Below are 20,751 nucleotides of genomic sequence, written 5' to 3'. Positions count from 1 at the left end.
CGTAGAGCTACGTTCGGAGAGCGCTGAGAACGCGCCACGTAGCATGCACAAAACCGCGGACCCGATCCGGCGAATAGTGGGTATTGCACACGTGCTTTTTTTAAATCCATGACAACCCGGTATTGCTAGGTATTGCTCGGTATTGTTAGGTATTTGTCGATTTTGCTCGACAATTATGGGTGTCAATTTTTGACACGACCCGAAACACGACCCGAATCTGACCTCTAAAAATTTGGGTTAGGGTCAACCCGGATCTGAAACGGGTCGAGTTCAGGTTCAACAAATCAATCCGTTTTAAAATCGGGTCGGGTTCGGGTTGACCCAACAACCCGAAAATGACCCGAAATTGACATGAAAACTCATATTTGACTTAGAAACCCGAGATTGACCTGATTTTGACCCGAAAATCGAAGATTGACTCGATTTTTTACCCGAAAACTAGCAATTTTAGGTCAACTTCGGGTCATTCGTGTCGGGTCGGGTTGATTCGGACTCGAATCGGGTTGAGTTCGGGTCCAGAAACTTGACCCGTTTTTAAAAAGGGTCGCGTTCGGGTTGACCCAAACAGTGCCAGTTCAGTTCCGGCTCAACCCGAATCCGACCCGTTGACCCGAATTGACACCCCTATCGACAATAACGAGAAATACCATTATGTAAAGACAAATACCAAGCAATACCGAGTAATACCGAGCAATACCGAGCAATACCGAGTTTTCTAGAAAAACTCGGTATTACTCGGTATTGGTCTTCACAGAGCGGTATTTCTCGTTATTGTCAAATAATACCTAGCAATACCGAGCAATACCGAGCAAATACCAAGTAATACCTAGCAATACGCGAACATAGCATTCCCGGTTCCGCTCCGGGTCAAGTCGTCGGGCCAAGCGGTAAAGAGTAAGAGCACGTGGCCCGATCTCAGTGATGACCGAACGTAGAGCTAAGTCCGGTCACCGGACCTAATAATTATTCCAGTCGGTGGGCCATGTAATGAGCCACTACGAGGACGGAGCTGGTCACCCAAATTATGAGCAACTAACTCCTTTTTATTTTATTTTTTAAATTCTCTTCCTATAAAAAAAATCAACTCTTATGAAAATTCGGCCGATTGTCGTTACCTGGCGACCACACAACGACCTGTCGTAGCTCGTTGGATCCAATCAAATACACAACAAGCTTGTCATCGAACCGCGACAAATGGTCACGGCGTAGCAGACAGACAAAATCTCTCTCTCTCTCTCTCTCTCTCTCTCTCTTATGACCATACTACCGTTCGTAATGGGCGCTGAAGCGTACCTGAACCGTCCGATTAAAATGGAACGCCAATATCAAGTGACCCAGTCAGCCCGCGCTAGCTCAAGTGATCAAGTCGTCTGCTCTGCTCTTTCTACGTCGCTTCCACGTCCTCCCCACAAACCCTCGGCCATGGCAGGGTGCTCCCTCGACGAGACGAGGGCGGAGTTCTGCCGGAACTCTGCTGAGGCGACGCACTTGAAGTTGGTTTCAATTATAGTCATTTTAGCGTCCAGCGCTGCTGGCATCTCGTGTCCAGTGGCCCTCGCTCGCCTATTCGCTAGAAGTCCGGCCTACGCCAACGCGCTTCTCGTCATCAAGTGCTTCGCCGCCGGCGTCATCCTTTCCACGTCTCTAGTCCATGTCTTACCTGACGCCTTCGACGCCCTCGCCGACTGTCAGGTTGCTACTCGCCATCCATGGCGCGACTTCCCTTTTTCCGGCCTGGTATCTCTCATCGGTGTCCTCCTTGCCCTTCTTGTAGATGTCACCGCTTCCTCCCACGCCTCCGAGGATGCCACCAAGTATGTGAGAATTGGGCTAGAGGAGGTGGGAAAGGGGGTGGGGAAGCAGGTCTCGCCGTCTTCTGCGGCAGCGGAGGTAGCGGCGGTTGCGTGTCACGGGCATGGGCATCAGGGGGAAGAGGCGATTGACGTGGGGATAGAGGGATTGGATGAAGAGGAGCGATTGGCGAAGTTGAAGCAGAGAATGGTGTCGCAGGTGCTTGAGATCGGGATTATTTTCCATTCCGTGATAATTGGCTTGACAATGGGGATGTCGCAGAACCAGTGCACTATTCGACCACTAGTAGCTGCCCTCGCCTTCCACCAAATCTTCGAGGGGATGGGACTTGGGGGATGCATAGCCCAGGTAAAAGACCCCTTTCTTATCGGTGATTTTTATTGTATTATTCATGTTCAGTTCTAAAAAGGTTCTTCCTGGAAGCCCTCAACTAACTCGTTTCCTATTCTGCTTCTCATTCTCAAAAAAATACTATTTTACTTTAATTTCTCAATCTCTTTCTCATGCCGAGTAATACGGATACAATTATTTTATTTTTTTATTGGTTATCGTTCTTTTTACGACGATTAATGTGAATTTCAATTGCATTGTCATGGTAGGACGATTTATCTTACTCTTCCATGATTACCAACCCTTGAACAAATAAATATGCTTAACAAACGAGTTTATACACTTCCAATGAACTATATATCACGTTGGAGTTCGCAATTCAAAAGCGTTACATTTATAAATTTTGCTTTTGCAGTATTGCACCTCTGCGGAACCCATTATACCTAACACTATTTTTCACATTGGATGGAAAAGTATATTCTTTGATTTATTTCTTTAGGAGGATAGTTAATTGTTCTTTGTAGATAACTGAACTACAAATTTTAGATTAGTTAGCTTTTTCATTTCTCTCACGTGATTACTGTAACCTTTCTACACGGATGGCTCGGATTGATGGAAGGGCTTCATTATGGGATCCTTTCTGGGATGGGTTGCGTATTGTTAATAACATGAGTCATAAAGCAGAGTAAGTGGTTTGTCAAGTCATGTGCGTTAGTGGTGATCTACTAAGGCCCTTATCTTTTTTTAAATTGGGTAGGCTGATTTTCTACTCTGCTGGTTTTTTCTGCCAGCCTAGCTGAACAAAGTGGCTGATACCATCACTTTACTTTCACTTTTTTTTAAGTGAACAAGCATGGTTGTGGTTGTTAAAGTCCCAACTTGATCAAGCACAAATCTTAATGCAAAGTTCAGATCTTAATATTATTTAGAAGGGTCATATTGTTATTCATGTATGGTCAAATCTAAGAGAAAACACTTATTTAAATAGCATGACAATCCTTGTACAAGATCTGACATGTTTATTGAGTCTATCAATTCTTGGATTGCTCAAATTGGAGCTTTAAAGTCTCTAAACTGACAAAGCCAACAAATTCAAAGAAAAGCTAGCTGTCTGACTTGGACCAGACCGACTTGAGTTGAGGTTGGTCGCTTTCCCTTTGTTCACATCAAAAGGCCGCTTGCTGAATGAAGCTCCCTTTTCAGAAGTCTAGGTTTGGCCTGATAAGGCTCTTGATCTATCCTCGCCATAAACAACACATTGAGGACCTCCAACCATGTCAACATGTATTCATTATTGTGCAAGTCATTCCATAAGTTGCAGCTTTTTTGAATGTATTGCACCTTTGTTGCTCCATCTTTCAAGCCATTCGTTTCAAAAAGAAATGCAACATTATCGCCAATATTTGTTGGGTTTGTTCAATGACAACAAACCTTCTTGGATTCATTTCTATCAATGTGACAATTGAATTTTTTATCCATCATCACTAATGCATTCGAGAGATCATTACAATATGATATATTCAAATCATTAATCGAAGACATAGTTAGCAGTAGTTACACTAACTGCTATTGTTATGCACCTTCAGTTGCAATTAGCGAGATATCGTCAGCCGCCCATATATTAGCCTAATTCTGGGTAGGCCAATTGGGTTACTCAGAACAACCTTTTTTATTGTTGGAGTTTACGAGCTTATTATTTATTGTTGATAACTAAAAAATGAATAGTTAAGGATTTGAATACTTCTCTAGGAGTGTATAAATAAAGAGCCCTCCATGTGAGTAAGTGGTAAAACTCTCTCCTTTAAAAATAAAGCATACTATCGGCATAAGATTAACACCTACGCTTTCATAGGGTCATAGTATAACTCATTAATCAGTTGTATTGCTTGTATTACTTATTTATAGCTTCCTCGCTTAAGTCAGCCATGTCTCTTCTATCTATACTCAACTTTTTTATCAGCTTTGTCACTTATGTCAACCATATTACCTACATCTCTAGATACAATTGTCTTATGCTTCACAATCAGCTACATCAATTGTGTAGCTTTTGATGTAGTCTCATCACCCACTCATCAACCAATTTCCTTGCATTGATGCCGGAGCTGAGCTGATCAATCCTATTTAACTTTAGGCTAGTTTTAATTCCAATTGGTAGATATATAGTTGTTCTTTTAAGGCATGTAGCCTTTTATGTGGCCTAATTGTCTATAAATACTTGTAGCAATTGCTTGTAATGACAGCTTTTGAGATATGAATAAAATTTGAGTTTAGTTTGTTCATTTTTTGTATCCTAAGCGTTGTTCTTAGGTGGTGGTTCTTGCTCCAGGAAGGAGTTCTTGGAGTGGTGTTCGGCGACCGCCACCGGATCATCGACGTGGATTCGTCGAGCCCCCTCCGGTTCGGTGTCATTTGGTATCAGAGCTGGCAAGTTGCTGGCGTTCTTGTCCGTAGCCGTGTCGCCTTTGCCACTGGCATCAATTGGCGGCAACCCATCTTTGGTGGCGAATCGGCCTCAGAAGCAGAGCCGATTCGGTGACGAATTGACTTCATTTGGTGTTGGTGGAGAAGCCCAAGCAGTGGCTACAGCTCTTCCTCCGCAGCGCTGACATCCACCTTTTATTTGTTCTTGGGTGTGGACCTCAAGAAAGCAATTAGAAATTGAATTCTTGTTGCTGTCCGGTTTTCAAATCCATCCAAGAAAGGTGAAATCATCTTCGGACACAGCCAGATTTCATCGAGGATCTGGTCTCGGGCCTCATCTCTGTCTCTTTCTCGGTATCTCAGCGTCTTTCTCGCCGACGATCTCACACTAGGGATGTTCTCTGTGATCAAAGAGAAAGAACTCTTTGGCTTCGTGGAACTGACATCGACCACCCATTGCCTCCTTCGGTCAGTAATACCATTGGATCTTCACATCACATCAATTATTACTGCTGTCGAACCTATTCTTCTCCAGCAACATTTGCTCCAGAAGATGTCACTCGTTGGAGTTGTCAACGACCACTTCGAGACGCAGAAATAGAAGATCTTCAAAAAAATATTATTCGACTCAAACGACGGCTGTCAAGGCTTGAAAAAAGGACATATTGGAGCACCCTCGGCCAAGACTTTGATAGTTTCCAATCACGGGACAGTTATGCTTCAATGACGGATTCAAGATCCTTCGTTCCAAGTAAATCCTTACGAACCGACGATAACGACGAGGGCATTTTAGATGATCAGATCTCTTCCATCCAACCCTCGATCGAGTTCAACTTCGAAGAATTTGAAGATCCACTATCGAAATCGTCGTCTTTGCCTATCTTTGATGAACCCGTTTATGACGTGTATAATGACGACATGTTTGACAGATTCTTGACTTTGATCAGCCCACATATGATTGCAATGAGAGCAAGAAGGATGCCCAACCGGAGTTATTCATGAATATCATTCATGATAAGATAACGAATTCTCTCTCCCTCATTGACAATGAAATTGATGTGACCAAACTTGACCATGACAACCATCTTGGTACCTTCATACATTCCGACACAAAATCCTTGGAGATGATCGCTGTGGATGACGATTTTCAAAGAGATAGGCTTTCTCATGTCATGAAATATGAGGTTGAATTTAATAAAGCTGCACAATCTCTGGCTGATGTTGTTATTCCTACTAACCAGAAGAAAGTTGCTTTGAGTTGATTTATCAAAGATAATATTGCTTTCATAGCAGTACTTGAAGACAAATTTAGCAACCATGTTGCTGATTGTCTTGGGAGCAGACAACTTCTTTGTGTGGCTAATACTAATGTAAATGTTCCCCAAGAACTCACAGATGTTAAGCTTTGGCAGGTTCACACCCTCTTAAAAGGATTGGAAAAGATAGCAGTTAGTGCTGACATCCCAATGTTGGTGTGTGCATATTTTAATTTTGTTCCGGGCAATGCACCTGATGCTCTACTTGCTATGGGCAAAGTAGATCAGATGCATTCAAACTTGGTCGTTGATCCCCTTGGGATCTTACACCCTGCAAGCAAGTTAAATCATAAACTTCCATTGGTTAGCGCATACTCATGATTTTCAAGAATGAGTAGTGTTGGTCCAAGTTTAGAGCAACAGAGGATAAAAATGGACTCCACAACATATAAATCTAAAATCGGGTGGAAATATCCAGACCGGTTTAGCCAACCAAACTCACCTCCTTATGGTGGCCAACCGAACAGTTTCTTATGAGCCTGAAGTTCCTCCTACCCCGGTAGTATGACGCCGGAGCTGAGCTAATCAATCCTATTTAACTTCAGGCTAGTTTTAATTCCAATTGGTAGATATATGGTTGTTTAGGAGTAGTACTTTCTTTTAAGGCATGTAGCCTTTTATGTGGCCTAATTGTCTATAAATACTTGTAGCAATTGCTTGTAATGACAGCTTTTGAGATATGAATAAAATTTGAGTTTAGTTTGTTCGTTTTCTGTATCCTAAGAGTTGTTCTTAGGTGGTGGTTCTTGCTCCAAGGAGTTCTTGGAGTGGTGTCCGACGACCGCCACCGGATCATCGACGTGGATTCGTCGAGCCCCCTCCGTTCCGGTGTCATGCATGCATTACTACATGTAATTTAATCACTTCCTCCATTGTTTACTATGTTTCTCACACTGTTTCATGCAGCTTTAATGCTAACACCTCATCCGATCACTTTTCCTACACTACTTTATGGGGCTTTATTGTTCAAGCTAGCTACAATGTGCACACCATTACATTCAGCATTCTCTGCTCTCTTTGTTGTTTGTCATTATTCTTGTGACCTTTCATTCAACTCTATTGTTAAGTTGACCATATCACTTGAACCATTGAATACAATCACATAAGCTAACTTTATCGTAGATGCTAATTATTTTGCCTGCTACACAAGTTGCTTTGGCTACATTTTGTGTTTTTTCATCACTAACGCTATATCACACATGTCACCTTGACAATCAAGTAGTATTTTATCAACAAGTCACCCTATTAAGTGTGTCTCATATAAACTTTAAATTGTCAAGAAGATAATAAAGGATGTCAATTCACTCAAACAAGATTAAAAAACATAGGATATCCATATAAGGATTGGACCTATCAATTTCAAGATGCTCCTAATTGTCATAAAGGACTAAGGGAAATAAAGACACTTGTCTACTGGGAGGAATTTCAACTATGATGCACAGACACGGACACGGCAACACGGATACAACACGACATGGACACGTGACACGTCAATTATTGAAAATATAGGACATCGACACGGGTTGGAAACGATATTATAGTTTTTATATTTTAAAAATAGTGTAAAAATTTAAATAAGTATAATTTTAAAAATAATTTAGAAATAATAAGTCATTTAAGTAGAATTTGTGCTTAAAATGATTAGTATTAGGATGTCGAGAGTCAGGTCTCGATGTCATTTATCAGTCACCGAGATAGGAGATGAAAATACCATCACTGTGAAAGAAAAATGAAAATGAGAATATTCAATGAATGGGTATTAAGTGTGGACATTGATTTGGTGTCGTGGATGAAATAAGAAATTTTGTTTAAATCCCGCCAAATATAAGAAATTATATTTAAAAAAAATCATAAAATATCTAAGATACGTGCATCGGACATGAGTGTCCAATTTGTATTTAATATTTTTTTAATCGGACATGTTTTCGGCGTGTCCGACACGTGTCAGAGGAGTGTCGGACGAGTGTCGTGTCGAACATTGCACATCTTTTGAGGAGAAGTGTCGGTGCATCATAGAATTTCAAGAATGCTAATGTTGATGCTCCTAATTAAGTTGGATAACTTTGCCAATAATATTGGCTTAAGGTACTGCCTAGGCTGTAATTTTGAAGGGGATGTTCACATTGCTGTCCATTATATTACTATGGTTGAGGGGATTTTAGCCAAACCTTTCGTTATGACCTCCAATATTAGGAGGCATATCTCAAGGAATTTTTGTAGGATCTTGTAGCTATCATAATGACATCATTGAAACTAAATCAATATTATGCAATCTCATCTTAAAGTTATCACAAGTCTTTTGTACAATAAAGGCTTTTAATCTCCATGAAAAGTCCCCAATAGAGCTTACTAATTAGTGAACCTTAAAAGGGCATCTAATATTGGAGATTATCTTTGCTTAAAATTATTTAGAGTGCTTATTGATGAGTGAGCATTGGGAAAGTAGCTGTGTAGGTAGGGTCTCCACCTTTTCAAAGTTTCTAAGAGAACCTACTAGCATGTGATCCTCAAGAGAGCACTATTGTTAGAGAAGATTCTCTCTAAAAGAACTTTGGTGGACTCATCAATAAGTGATCCTCGAGAACACGTGTAGACATAGTCTACCCTTATAAGGTTCTTATTAAAAGGGAAACTTGTGTTTGATAAGGTTCTTATTAAAAGTCTTTAAATGTTCTTATATGATGGTGAATAGGTGCACAAACAAGGTCTTCGCCTTAAAATTCTGAAAAACCCCTAATGATTGAGACCCAAAATGTTATCTAGTATTTGATAGGGTTCTTTCTAGAAGTCCTTAAAAGGGTTTATTAATTATTGAGCCCTAATAGGACAGATGTGTAGATAGGGTCATCACCTAGTATAAGGCCTTAAGAGGCCTTTCAAATGAGTGAGCCCTAGGGGCCACTTATTTTTGGGCAAGATCCTCACTAAAAGTTGTAGGTGGAATTGTTGATGAGTAAGTCTTGTGAGGGAAGGTATGTAAATAAGTTTGTCTACTCAAAGTATTTGAGAGGGCTCATCAATGAGTGAGCCTCAGTAGGGTATCTAGTGTTAGACATGGTCCTTAGTTGTGCAAATCCCTAGCAAGATTTCATATTTAATAGGCTCTCTAGAGGGAATAAAAATAGGACCTACGTCTACTAAAGAACTTCTAGGTGCACAAGTTCTAATGACATGAAACCTTTTAACTCAATACCACCCAAGGTATTTATGAACTACAAAAATTTACTTGGATACTTTAAACCCATACAAGTATCTTAGTAAATTAAAGATATATTTTATTGAGAAAATTTTAATTCTTTCAAGATCCCTAAGCGTTAACTTGGATCATTTCTACCTCTTCGTGATGATAATGATGCTCAAACATATAACACATTCATTGATTTAATTCCAATAAAGACTTGCATCCACATAAATCATGAGAAGATTGACATTTTAGAGATGCTAGAAGCAATGTTTAAAATCAATGAGGCGTTTTTCATTCGTGAGGCGAGGCGTAAGCCTCAAGGCGTTTTGAGGCGTAAGCCTCAAAATCAAAAGATTGCGTAAACATAAAATGATAAATTTTTTATGTACTAATGAGTGAATAATTTAAAACATAAAAAAGCATAAGATATGAAGTGAAATCAAAATATCCCAATAATAAGACAACATGAAATATAGTTCAACTCAAAATTCTATCTTTTCCAAATCCCAATATTCTTTTCATTAACATATAATTCTAATTTCCAAAAATAATTAGCAATGACATATCACATAAGAACTCATAAGTCATCAGCACTATCATCACTAAGGAGTTCTTCATTTGAATCATCATTATGATAAATTGTTCTCTCCCCTTCCTCCTCTCCTATAGAGTCCAATATCGGGCATTTACTTCAAGATTTATATAAGTTTTAATATATATAGCGTGAGGCGTAAGCCTCATGCCAGTGAGGCGAGGCGGGCCTCAACCAAGTTGAGGCGCATGCCTCATAAAAAATACTTGAGGCGTAAGCATCGAGGCATTTTTTACTGGAATTGCGCAAAGGCGGGCCTTATATTGCGCAATTTTAAATCATGACTAGAAGTTATTAAGATTAATATGTGATGCCTCAGAATTTAATTTGGAAGAATTGTTCTTTTATCTTTTAATTTACACAACCATAACTACTTAATTTTTTTTATTAATATAAACATGAATATATACATCTGTATTACTTTCTAAAAAATCATGTACACTACTTATGATCTATACAATCATATCACAATTTTTTGTCATGAGTATAAAAGAATAATTAAAATAAAAAAAATAAAACCTAAAAAATCTTGATCAATCTCATATTCCTGCTTCTTGTCATGACCTAAAATCATTTAACCACATATAATGAGCTCAAGTGCCCAATAAGTAAAAAATCTATAATTGAACTCAATGCAAGACAAAAGAGTAATATGCATGTCGGCAGTCAAATTATAGCAGTAACAATCATATGATCAAGAATCAATATAGGATACTTGAAACCTATACAAGTATCTTAATAAATTAAAGATATATTTATTGAGAAAATTTTAATTCTTTCAAGTTCCCTAAGCGTTAGCTTGGATCATTTCTACCTCTTCGGTTTGATAATGATGCTCAAACATATAATACTTTCATTGATTTAATTCCAATGAAGACTTGTATCTACATAAATCATGAGAAGATTGACATTTTAGAGATGCTAAAAGTTATTAAGACTAATATGATGCCCCAAAATTTAATTTGGAAGAATTACTCTTTTATCTTTTAATTTACACAACCATAACTACTTAATTTTTTTATTAATATAAACATGAATATATACATATGTATTACTTTCTAAAAAATCATGTACACTACTTATGATCTATACAATTATATCACAAAATTTTTTCATGAGTATAAAAGAATAATTAAAATAAAAAAAAAACAAAACCTAAAAAATCTTGATCAATCTTATATTCCTGCTTCCTTATCTTGACCTGAAATCATTTAACCACATATAATGAGCTCAAGTGCCCAACAAGTAAAAAATCTACAATTGAACTCAATGCAAGACAAAAGAGTAATATGCATGTCGACAGTCAAATTATAGCAGTAACAATCATATGATCAAGAATCAATATAGAAATAATAAAGCTTACATGTAGTATCAGTAAAGTTTGTAACCAGTAAAACGATGCGATATGGAAGCCAGTGAATCTATACAATGGAGAAATTAATAAACTAGTATGAGTGTTGAATCACTAAAACAGTCATCATATTGGTACTTTCAATCAGTAGAGAAATCATATATAGCTGTAAAATCAAAGCATCGATAAAGATTGTCAAATATATTAATGCAACAAAATCATATAGGAGTATATACATATTATCCAGTTATTTTATATCAATATCAAATCAGTATATTACGTGATTAGTATATCATATGCTTAGTACCAGTATAATAAATTAGAAGTATCAAATAGTATCAGTGTCTAGATCGGTAGCAATAACAGTTTAGTTGTAGGAGTAGTAGAATAATGCAATTACAGTAAATATGCTCAATATCAATAAATCAGTACAAAAATAGAAATAATGCATCAATAACATGTATTTCAGTATTCACACTAAATAAATAAGAAGTCCTGGCTATCATAATATTTTTTAGTAAATAATAATCGATAGTCAAGAACCATTAGCTTAGTAAATAAAGTCGTCAATCTTTGCCCGTCAGCAAAATAATAACTCATAACTCCTAATTAGTATCACGTAAATCATAGAGAATAACATCAAACTATAATATTTAAAGGAAAGCCTGTCGCCCACCATCCTGTATAGGTCAATCAATCTCCAACCAAATGGTCAACCAAACTTTACTTGTCTTTTACACACACGTATTATTATCACAGTATTATAATAATAATAACTACATGTCCATATTTATTATCAATCAATTGTAGTAAATAAAATATAATTGAACTTAATTCAGAAAATGTCAAAATGTCCTAATAGTAGGCAACAAAAAATCCTACTAAGCAAAAATTCATATTTTTAAAAAATTAACTAAATTACCAGGAATCGTATATAACAATATGCTGAAATTTTAATTGAACTAAAACACTACTTTTATATGTCAAAATAAAATTTTGAATATGTACAAATAACTACTTTTTCAAGATCACAGGGCAAAATATCTCAAATAAATACTCAAAATGTTTATAATGTCAATTTCTATAACAACAACATTCTGTCCCACTACGTAATGTCGGCTACATGAATTCTTTTTCTCCATTGTGTCCTAATAAAAGTCAAATTCTCATTTAAATATAATAGAAAAAGATAATTTCTAATATTTTACCATCTTCTCATTACTTGAGATCAAATTCTTGTTTATTATCTCAATATCTATAACATATAAAAGTTACACGATGAAAATTTTAACAATTCAAAATTATCTCCGTTTTTTTGTAACCAAAATACAAATTTGATCGGAAAAATCCTTAAACATAAAATTATTGAAATCATAAATAGGATAATGATTCCTTACAGCGAGACGAGTAAATCTTTTAATAGAGTAAACGTATGACAATCACTCTATGATCTCCAAATCTAATATTTCTTTTTCTCTCTCATTTCTTTCTCTCTTATTTTTCCCTAAGCCTTCTCTGTTAGTCGATTGAATAAAAGGAAATGGATTTTATTAAATTATGTTAACTGGCTTTAGATATTTATTAATAAAATAATAATATAAAATTAATATAATTATATATTTTAATCAAATTTTAATATAAAATTCATATAAATTTTTTGTGGCTTCAAAAATTATAAAAAATACTAAAAAAATTAACACATTTTATTTAAAAAATTATGGTGAAATTAGTTTACAAAACAGATACCAAACAGTTTCAAAATTCCCACTTGTACTGGCATATGTCAATTTCGTAAGGATTTCCACCACATCAATAGTGCCCAAAATTTATGAAAAAATTGATATTATTAAATCACTACAATATTTATGTTATGGCGAAGACGGTTTGTGATTTAAACTTATAATGTCTCTTGAAAAAAATTATTTTACTGAATCATATTATACATAATATACCTATAGGACTCTCTCGTCTAGAATCATGCTGACAAACTTCATGGTTTTTGCAAAAAAATGACTTGCTTTATAATATCAAGGAGATGTCCATGCTGGTTATCTTAGTTATCATCAATAAAGTTTTTTATGTTTTTGTTCTTATAGCAAATCATAGATCTTGAGTACAAGGTAAACATGTTTCACTTATTATCTTGGCATTGAAAAAGATGGAAATTATAAAAATTCCTAATATGATCAAGCACAATTCTTGATACAAAGCTCATATCATGAAAAAGTTTAGGAACAAACTATTGCTTGATTTTAATCAATTTGACCTAATCTGAGACCAAAAAGCTTAGAATAGCATGAAAAAAAAACTTACTAGGATCTCTAACATGTCACACTTTCTTTGAATTCTTAAATCACTTGAATTAGAACTCAAAAGTATTTAAATTGGCCGCATCATCCAATTAAAAGCAAACCAATCCAACTTTGGCCAGCTGGCCTAGCCTAGGCCAGATCAGATCATCTCCTTCCATTTGCCTCCAACATGTGTGGTACGCACAAAAGGTTGATTCTTCTAAGAAGCAATGAGAAGATGCCGCTTGACTGACCCACATGGCTTGCATTGCCGCAAGCAACACACTAACAAACTCTGATCATGCTAGCATGAGCTCAATACTGTGCATCCAATTCAAACTTTTTGAAGTTATTGCTCTGATACTATACCGTTATGGTGAGCCATTCCTCTAGGAAAGCTGTTTTTAAAAAGAGGACCTTATTCCTGTAGAAGTGTTGGGACCTTATCATGGAGTTTTGTAGGGAACTTAAGCCACAGCCCAAGTCTTCTCCAAGTTCACCAAGACTGCCTTGCTTTAATCTTGGGTTCGGTGTCTAGAGAGCCGAGATAATCACCAGGCTTGTCAGTGTTGAGCTGTCCTCATTTTGGCCAGTTCTTTTTGCCTACTTGTGGTCACCATATTACTTGATCAATTCTGCTATACGACGTATCTTTTCTTTAAGCCCCTCTTTTTTCTTTTATGTCTGCTTTAGTCTTATTAAAGCAATATGCTAATGGGCATCTACGTGTGCTGCAACAAACTTCTCTTGGGAGTTTCTTCCTATTTGCAAATTAAACCCTTTGCGAAAATTTGGTGAACCATAAAGATTACCAGTATCCTAATTTTATCTGAACAACAATTTCTCAATTCTCGAAGCTTCTTGTTTCCTTATTTGCTTCTTAGTTATGTTCTACTTGTGATATTTTGCATGAAACATCGTACACAATTATTGTTTCTGAGTACTTAGTCAATTCTACTTGCCAGGCTGGTTTCGGAGTGGCAACTGTAGGGTACATGTGCTTGATGTTCTCGGTAACAACACCTATTGGGATACTGCTAGGAATGCTCGTCTTCCATATGACCGGCTACGACGACAGCAGCCCAAATGCTCTCATTCTCGAAGGTCTGCTTGGTTCTCTTTCTTCTGGAATCTTAGTTTATATGGCTCTTGTTGATCTCATAGCTGTAGATTTCTTCCACAATAAAGCAATGTCCTCCAGTCCACGGTTAAAGAAGCTGTCTTATATTACATTGGTGCTTGGATCTGCATCAATGTCTATACTTGCACTCTGGGCTTAGAAATGCAACCACATTGTACTGTGAATGTGCAGTATTTTCTCTGGTAAGATCATTTCTTCTGGGAAACCATGTCATTGAATCTTTCTTCTTCTAAGAATGAAGAAACGTTATTATCAGTTCTAACAATTTTTGCCATCTCCTATGCATGCTTCTGTTAATAAATGTCTTCATGACATTAAGCACATCGTTGGAGTTTTATCAAAAAAGATGCTGTGGTATCTCCCATGCCGAATAACTAGAAGAAATTTTTAGGATTCTTGGATGGATGAAATATATCATGTATTATGTATATACCACATGTCAATTCAACGGCTTTAGGCTTCATTTGAAATGACTTTAAGAAGTAATAAAAAAGTCATTTCAAATGAAGCCTAAAGCCGTTGAATTGATAATAACGTGTGCCATTTTAACACTTCAGAAATGTGAATTTATGAGAAAGTAGATATGTTAAGTCACCATGCCTAAGTCAGTTGAATGAGGGCTTTAGACCCCATTATCAAAATTGTGTTCAAGGATTAGCATATGCTTGTGTGTGATTTATGATAGCCTGCAAGCAGAGAACTAAAGCAGTAAATTAGTAAGAGAGCAGAGACAAAAGCTAAGAAGATTTTATTTCAGTATATACTGCGACCGTATACTAGTATGAAGCATTCAGGCTTAGATTGGATTGATCCTACGGCTCTGAGCTTCACGTAACCGCCTGGTAGGCCTTGATATATGCGGAGCATTCCATTGGTAGTGCCAGGTATCAGTTTGGTTGAAATTTGTCGAAACCTGGTGATCTGCAAGGATTTGGTGAATAAATAAGCTAGTTGATCATTGCTTGAAATGTGATGTACTTGAATTGTTTGGTTCTTGATGCATTCCCAGATGAAATGATAATCAACTTCGATGTGTTTCATGCGAGCATGATAGGCCAGGTTATTTGCCAGTGCTATAGCCGAAGTGCTATCGCAAAATAGAGACATGGGAGTGGGTTGTGAACAACCCAGCTCTTGAAGGAGTTGTTTTAGCCAGATGATTTCTACGGCAGCAGATGCAAGAGCTCTATATTCTGCTTTCGTAGTTGAACGAGCAATCATGGATTGTTTCTTGACACTCCATAAAATGAGAGACATACCTAGGAAGTTGCAGTAGCCCGTAGTAGACTTTCGATCATGTTGATTGCCAGCCCAATCTGAGTCTACATATGACTGCAGCTGAAGAGTGCTGGAGGACAGCGGCAAACCATAGTGTATTGTCCCCTTGATGTATCGAAGTATGCATTTGAGATATTCAAATTGAGATTCTGTTGGTTGTTGCATGTATTGGCAAGCTTTGTTCATTTCATAGGCGATGTTTGGCCTTGTTAAGGTCAGATATTGAAGAGCACCATGTTGACCTCTGTAATACAGAAAAAAAAGCATAAAATAAAAAAAAATTCAAAATGATTACTTGCTCTCAAATCCTATCAAAATCCCGCGAATACGGCTTCTCCATACCTATGCAACGGTGCTGAAGATGTCGTATCACGCGTGCTTTGTCTCGACTCATCTACTGTTATCGTTAAAAGCAACACGTGAAGAGCCCTCGATTTCTTCCTTCCATGTGACTCCATCTTACACAAAAAGTTATCGCAGCCACTTTGCTTCTTCCTCTTCCCAAACCAGAGCGGCTCTTTTGATTCCTTCAAACCCATAAGGCCAAAGCTCCTTGTAACAGCGCTGAAGCCCAAGATTCGACTTCCTCTATTGTTTGCGAACTCTTCCTTGCCGCAAGTAGCCGACTATTGCAAATATGGGCTCATGTATAATGATTTTTATGATAACAAACATTATTGTTTATTTACTACTGTTATTCATGCATATTTGTTTTGTTTGCCCTGCTCACTAAGCTTTCAGTTCCACAAGTTCACTTGCAACGTCAATCAACTCAAGACTAGGTAGACAATGGTTGAGTATGTCTATGATCAAAATTTCAATGTACTTTTTACCTTTCTTGAGTCAAGTCATATATCTGGTATACCCCAAGCTAAGTAACCTTACACACACAAACTTAAGGAGAGTGATTTGTGAGTTAAAAAAAATTTTGGTTTTTGACCTAATTATACTAAACAATTTCAATCGTATTGAACAATCAGTTAAAAACAAAAAAACCCTAATTAGGGCATCCCTGTAAATTCAAAGTGATTAAACTAATCATATTGTACGATCTGTATCGTATAGGATGATCATTTCAGATTGTGAAAAATAGCCACCAATCATGATTTAGGTAATATTTTAAATTTTGTTCTAATCGTATAGGACGATATACATCATCCTAGACAATTTATGACAATCATAACTAGATTGATCCCGTGATTACGAGACTAGTTATGGTTAGATTGCTCGATCAGATCATATAGGACGATCTACTTAGATCGTACTGAACGATTTATTATATTTCATGGGACGATCCCCTATCGTCCAAGACGAAAATCATAATTTTCTTCTAATCATCCAGGATATCGTATTGGACGTCCCGAGAGGTTTGTGAGATGATATGTAGATCGCCACCCGTTGTCATATGCCATACTAGACGTTCAATACAATATCTTGAACTAATCTTTTCGGACGATCGTAGAATTGTATTGAACAATTAGTACAAATACTTGAACTAATCGTACAAGGCAAAGATGATCGTACTGGCTGAAAGGACTGTTTTGTACTAATCGTACAGGATGATCTATCGATCGTGTTGGACGATCGTTGACGGCAAGCTAAAAATTAGGACTTTTTTAGGCTCTCTATTTAAACTATATTATTGTCCCTTGAGACAATCTTTTGTTGTGGAGTTGATCTTAAGAGAGAGCTTAGACAAGGAAGAGAGAGGGCTTGGGAGAGAGAGAAATACTTGTGAGAGGGAGTCGTGAGGGATTGATAAAGGTTGCTCCGAGCAAGGTTTCCACCGTCTTCTTCAAGTTGCTTTTTTGGTTCATTAGTGGCTCTAGGGGAGATCTTCATCAGCATTAGATCTAGGTTCTCTACCTTCACTAGGATGATAAAAAGGGATTCGGAGGTTTTCTGCCTACTCCATGGGGGAGTAAAACGATTCTAAGGTTATATGTCTACTCTAGGAGGGAGTAAAAGGATTCAAGGCACTCTGCCCCATCAGGTTGGTAGAAAGATTTTATAAGGGCTTCTCTGTCTTATTGAAGGGGCAAAAGGAGATACACTACTTTTAGTGCAATACTTGCAAAGGAGGTTTTCGGGGAGTGGACGTAGGTCAAGTTGATCGAACCACTATAAATATTGTGTGTTCTTTCTATTTATTTTTCCGATTTTAATTTCTACATTATTATGTGATTTGTTGTGGTCGAAATCTCTGATTTTTGTAATTGTAAAATTACTATTGGTTATGCATAAATCGTTTGTTTTAAAATATTCAAAAAAGATTTTTTTTCTGTTAAATAAAATTTTAAATAACTACTTCACTCTCCTCTTGGTTAGTCTCGAGCTAGTTCATAAGAGTTTAACAATCCTCACAAACTTTCAACTGGCATTAAAACGGAATTCATAATTTAAGTTTTAGAAAACTTTTAAAAAATATATCAATGATTAACTTTGGTAATCGTAATACTCCGAAAGAATTCTCAATTACTAGACCACCTTTATTTGATAATATTATTCCTTTTAATTTTTGGAAAACTCGCATGTCCACATTTTTATAATTAATTGATTATCGCATGTGAATGCTAGTATAAGATGGTTATTCTGCACCTTTTCGTTAAGTAAATGGTGTTAAAATTGAAATATCTTTTTTCTGAATGGACTACTGATGATAGAGATTTAGCCCAACTGAATGTCAATTATTTGACATATTTTTTTTTATGCTTTAAAATCTGATGATTATATGTGTGTTTTTACTTGTTCAACTAGTAAAGAGATTTGGGACAAACTCTGTATTACATATGATGGAACAAAGGAACTAAAATAATCTAAGCTAAACATTCTTCTTCATGATTATGAACTTTTTCATATGAAACTTAACTAATCTATTTCTGAAATATATAATAAGTTTACAATGATTGTTACTTCCCTATATGCCTTAAGAAAATAACTGACAAACTATGAAAAAGTTAACAAAATTCTTCGTTATTTGCCATCTTCTTATGATGCAAAAATAACTATCATTATTGAATCTAAAGATCTAAATGTTTATTTCACAGATAATTTACTTAGATCACTCATTGTCTACGAGCAAGGAGTGAGTCAAGAGTAGTTTAATGCAGGTGAAATGGGAAAATAGAAAATTGTAGCCTTAAAGGATAATAATTCTGATAGTATCTTCTGGACAAGATGATAATGACATTGCCCTTATGACTAGATAAATCAAGAGCTTTTTAAAGAAAAAGCAAAAAATGTCATCAGCATAGAATAAATGTAAGAATGATAAAAATTTTAAAATTTCTTCTAATGTCATATGTTTTTAATGCAAGAAGTCAGGGCACCTGAAGCCTGATTGTCCAACTCTTAAAGCTCACCCAAGAAAGCAGAAGGGTGAAAAAAAAAGTTAAATTTAAGAAGGGAAAATAAAGGACTCAAAAAGTTTCTGGGCAGATTTAGCATAAGACTCTTCTGAAACTGAAGTCTGATTGCCTAACTCTACTTAATTTTCAAAAGAGGATGTAACCAACTTATTCTTAATGACAAATGATCATCTTGATCTCTTTGACCAAGAGGAGGTATATGAGCTTACATATGATCAATTATTTGAAGTTTTTGAAAAAATTCATAATGCATATATGAAGCTTAAAATATTACATGCCAGCCTTAAATTTGATTTTTCAAATTTTGCAAAAAGAGCATGAATGCTTAAAAAAAGACCATTCCACTCTGGATAATAATAACATAGCTATGTTAGATGAATTTGACATTTTAAACAAGAAGCATTTTAAATTAACTGAGCTACATGATTCCTTGAAAATATCACATGTTGAATTATAAAATGCATACAAGAGATTAGAAACTCTTATATCTGAAATAGATAATATGGAGTATGCATTTAAAAAAAAAAATTAATTCTTAAAAGTGCAAACTAATTTTTACAAATCAAAGTAAATGCTTTCAAAGAAAATAAAAAATTACTTTCACTTGAAGAGTTTTATAATCCATCATATCAGCATGCATCATTTAAACCTAGGATGAGGCATCATAATAAAAATAGATTAGTAAATCATTTTCCTAATATTAAATGTTTTTTTTTTTTGTAGCATACTAGAACATATCTCCCATTCTTCTATCGTTCACCATAGAACACATTTGGTGTGGAGACCAAAACTTCAAAATTCACAGTAAGCATGTATGTATTTCATTCTTCTTTTCATAAGATGAGACCCAAACTTGTTTGTGTTTCCAAATCTAATATCTGGTACTTTTGTAGGGATGCTCTCACATAAGAACTCGTGAAAGCATGTGGTACATGGACAGCGTATGTTCAAGGCACATGACTAGAGATGTAGATTAATTCATATTGCTGGAGGCCATGGTAGGAGGTAATGTAATACTTGGAGATAACATCACCAAGAAAGTGGTTGGATGAGGTATAATTGACAAATACAAGAATTTCGTTATTGAAACTATTTTATTGTTAGATGCTTGAAACATAAACTGTTAGTATAAGTTAGCTTTGTGATAAATAATTTAGCATTAAATTTATGTCTACTAGTTATATGATTCACATAAATGGAAACACTATGCTGCAAGGAAAAAGAATTAATAATATTTACATGCTTGATTTAATAGATGACAACCATATGAATTTACTTGATGAATACAATGACCTGAATAAAAATCATAAGATTTTAAAATCATCCTATGCTGATCTTGAAAAAGAATTTAAAAAATTTAAGAATGAGTTAGAGAGCAAAACATATCGAATCAATTATACAAATCGAATCTTGAAAGATATGAATTCATTTTATAAGCTGAAAATAAAAGCTCTCGAGGATAATAGGATAACCCCCAAACTTGAAGATTTTACAAATCCTAAATTTTAACCTAAATATATGGAATCCCTTAGAAGACAAACAAATGGTAGAAGACTTAGGAATACTTTTCCTAATGTCAAATGTAATAATTGTGGATTATTTGGACATATAGCACACACTTGTACTTTGAAGATGAAACCTGATTTGGTGTGGAGATCTAAGATGCA

At 35.9% G+C, this 20,751-nt stretch overlaps 1 protein-coding gene across 3 annotated transcripts; it reads left to right on the top strand.

The window, feature by feature from the left end:
* The first annotated feature begins 1,238 nt into the window (after positions 1-1,238).
* LOC110109115 (zinc transporter 6, chloroplastic) lies at positions 1,239-20,252 on the top strand. 3 transcript variants are annotated; one of them, XR_003703138.1, is made up of 4 exons: positions 1,239-2,160; positions 14,263-14,620; positions 19,808-19,896; positions 19,978-20,252. XR_003703138.1 is itself a non-coding variant. In XM_028701041.1 (3 exons), the coding sequence occupies exons 1-2, from the start codon at positions 1,255-1,257 to the stop codon at positions 14,575-14,577; spliced, it is 1,221 nt and encodes a 406-aa protein (XP_028556874.1). In that variant the 5' UTR covers positions 1,239-1,254; the 3' UTR covers positions 14,578-14,620; positions 14,758-15,032. The 3 variants fall into 3 exon arrangements, 2 of the variants coding, with proteins under 2 accessions (XP_028556874.1, XP_020695698.2); XM_028701041.1 differs by lacking the exons at positions 19,808-19,896; positions 19,978-20,252 and adding an exon at positions 14,758-15,032; XM_020840039.2 differs by lacking the exons at positions 19,808-19,896; positions 19,978-20,252 and having other exon boundaries at positions 14,263-14,717.
* The last annotated feature ends 499 nt before the right edge of the window (positions 20,253-20,751 follow it).

The sequence above is a fragment of the Dendrobium catenatum genome, unplaced genomic scaffold (assembly GCF_001605985.2).
Source record: "Dendrobium catenatum unplaced genomic scaffold, ASM160598v2 fragScaff_scaffold_1628, whole genome shotgun sequence".
Taxonomy (NCBI): Eukaryota; Viridiplantae; Streptophyta; class Magnoliopsida; order Asparagales; family Orchidaceae; genus Dendrobium; species Dendrobium catenatum.
This window is presented reverse-complemented; position numbering and strand designations above follow the sequence as displayed.

Coding starts and splice junctions, on each gene's coding strand:
- LOC110109115 (XM_028701041.1), top strand. CDS start 1,255: ATGACCATACTACCGTTCGTAATGGGCGCTGAAGCGTACCTGAACCGT. Junction 2,161..14,262: donor TTGGGGGATGCATAGCCCAG/GTAAAAGACCCC, acceptor TCTACTTGCCAG/GCTGGTTTCGGAGTGGCAAC.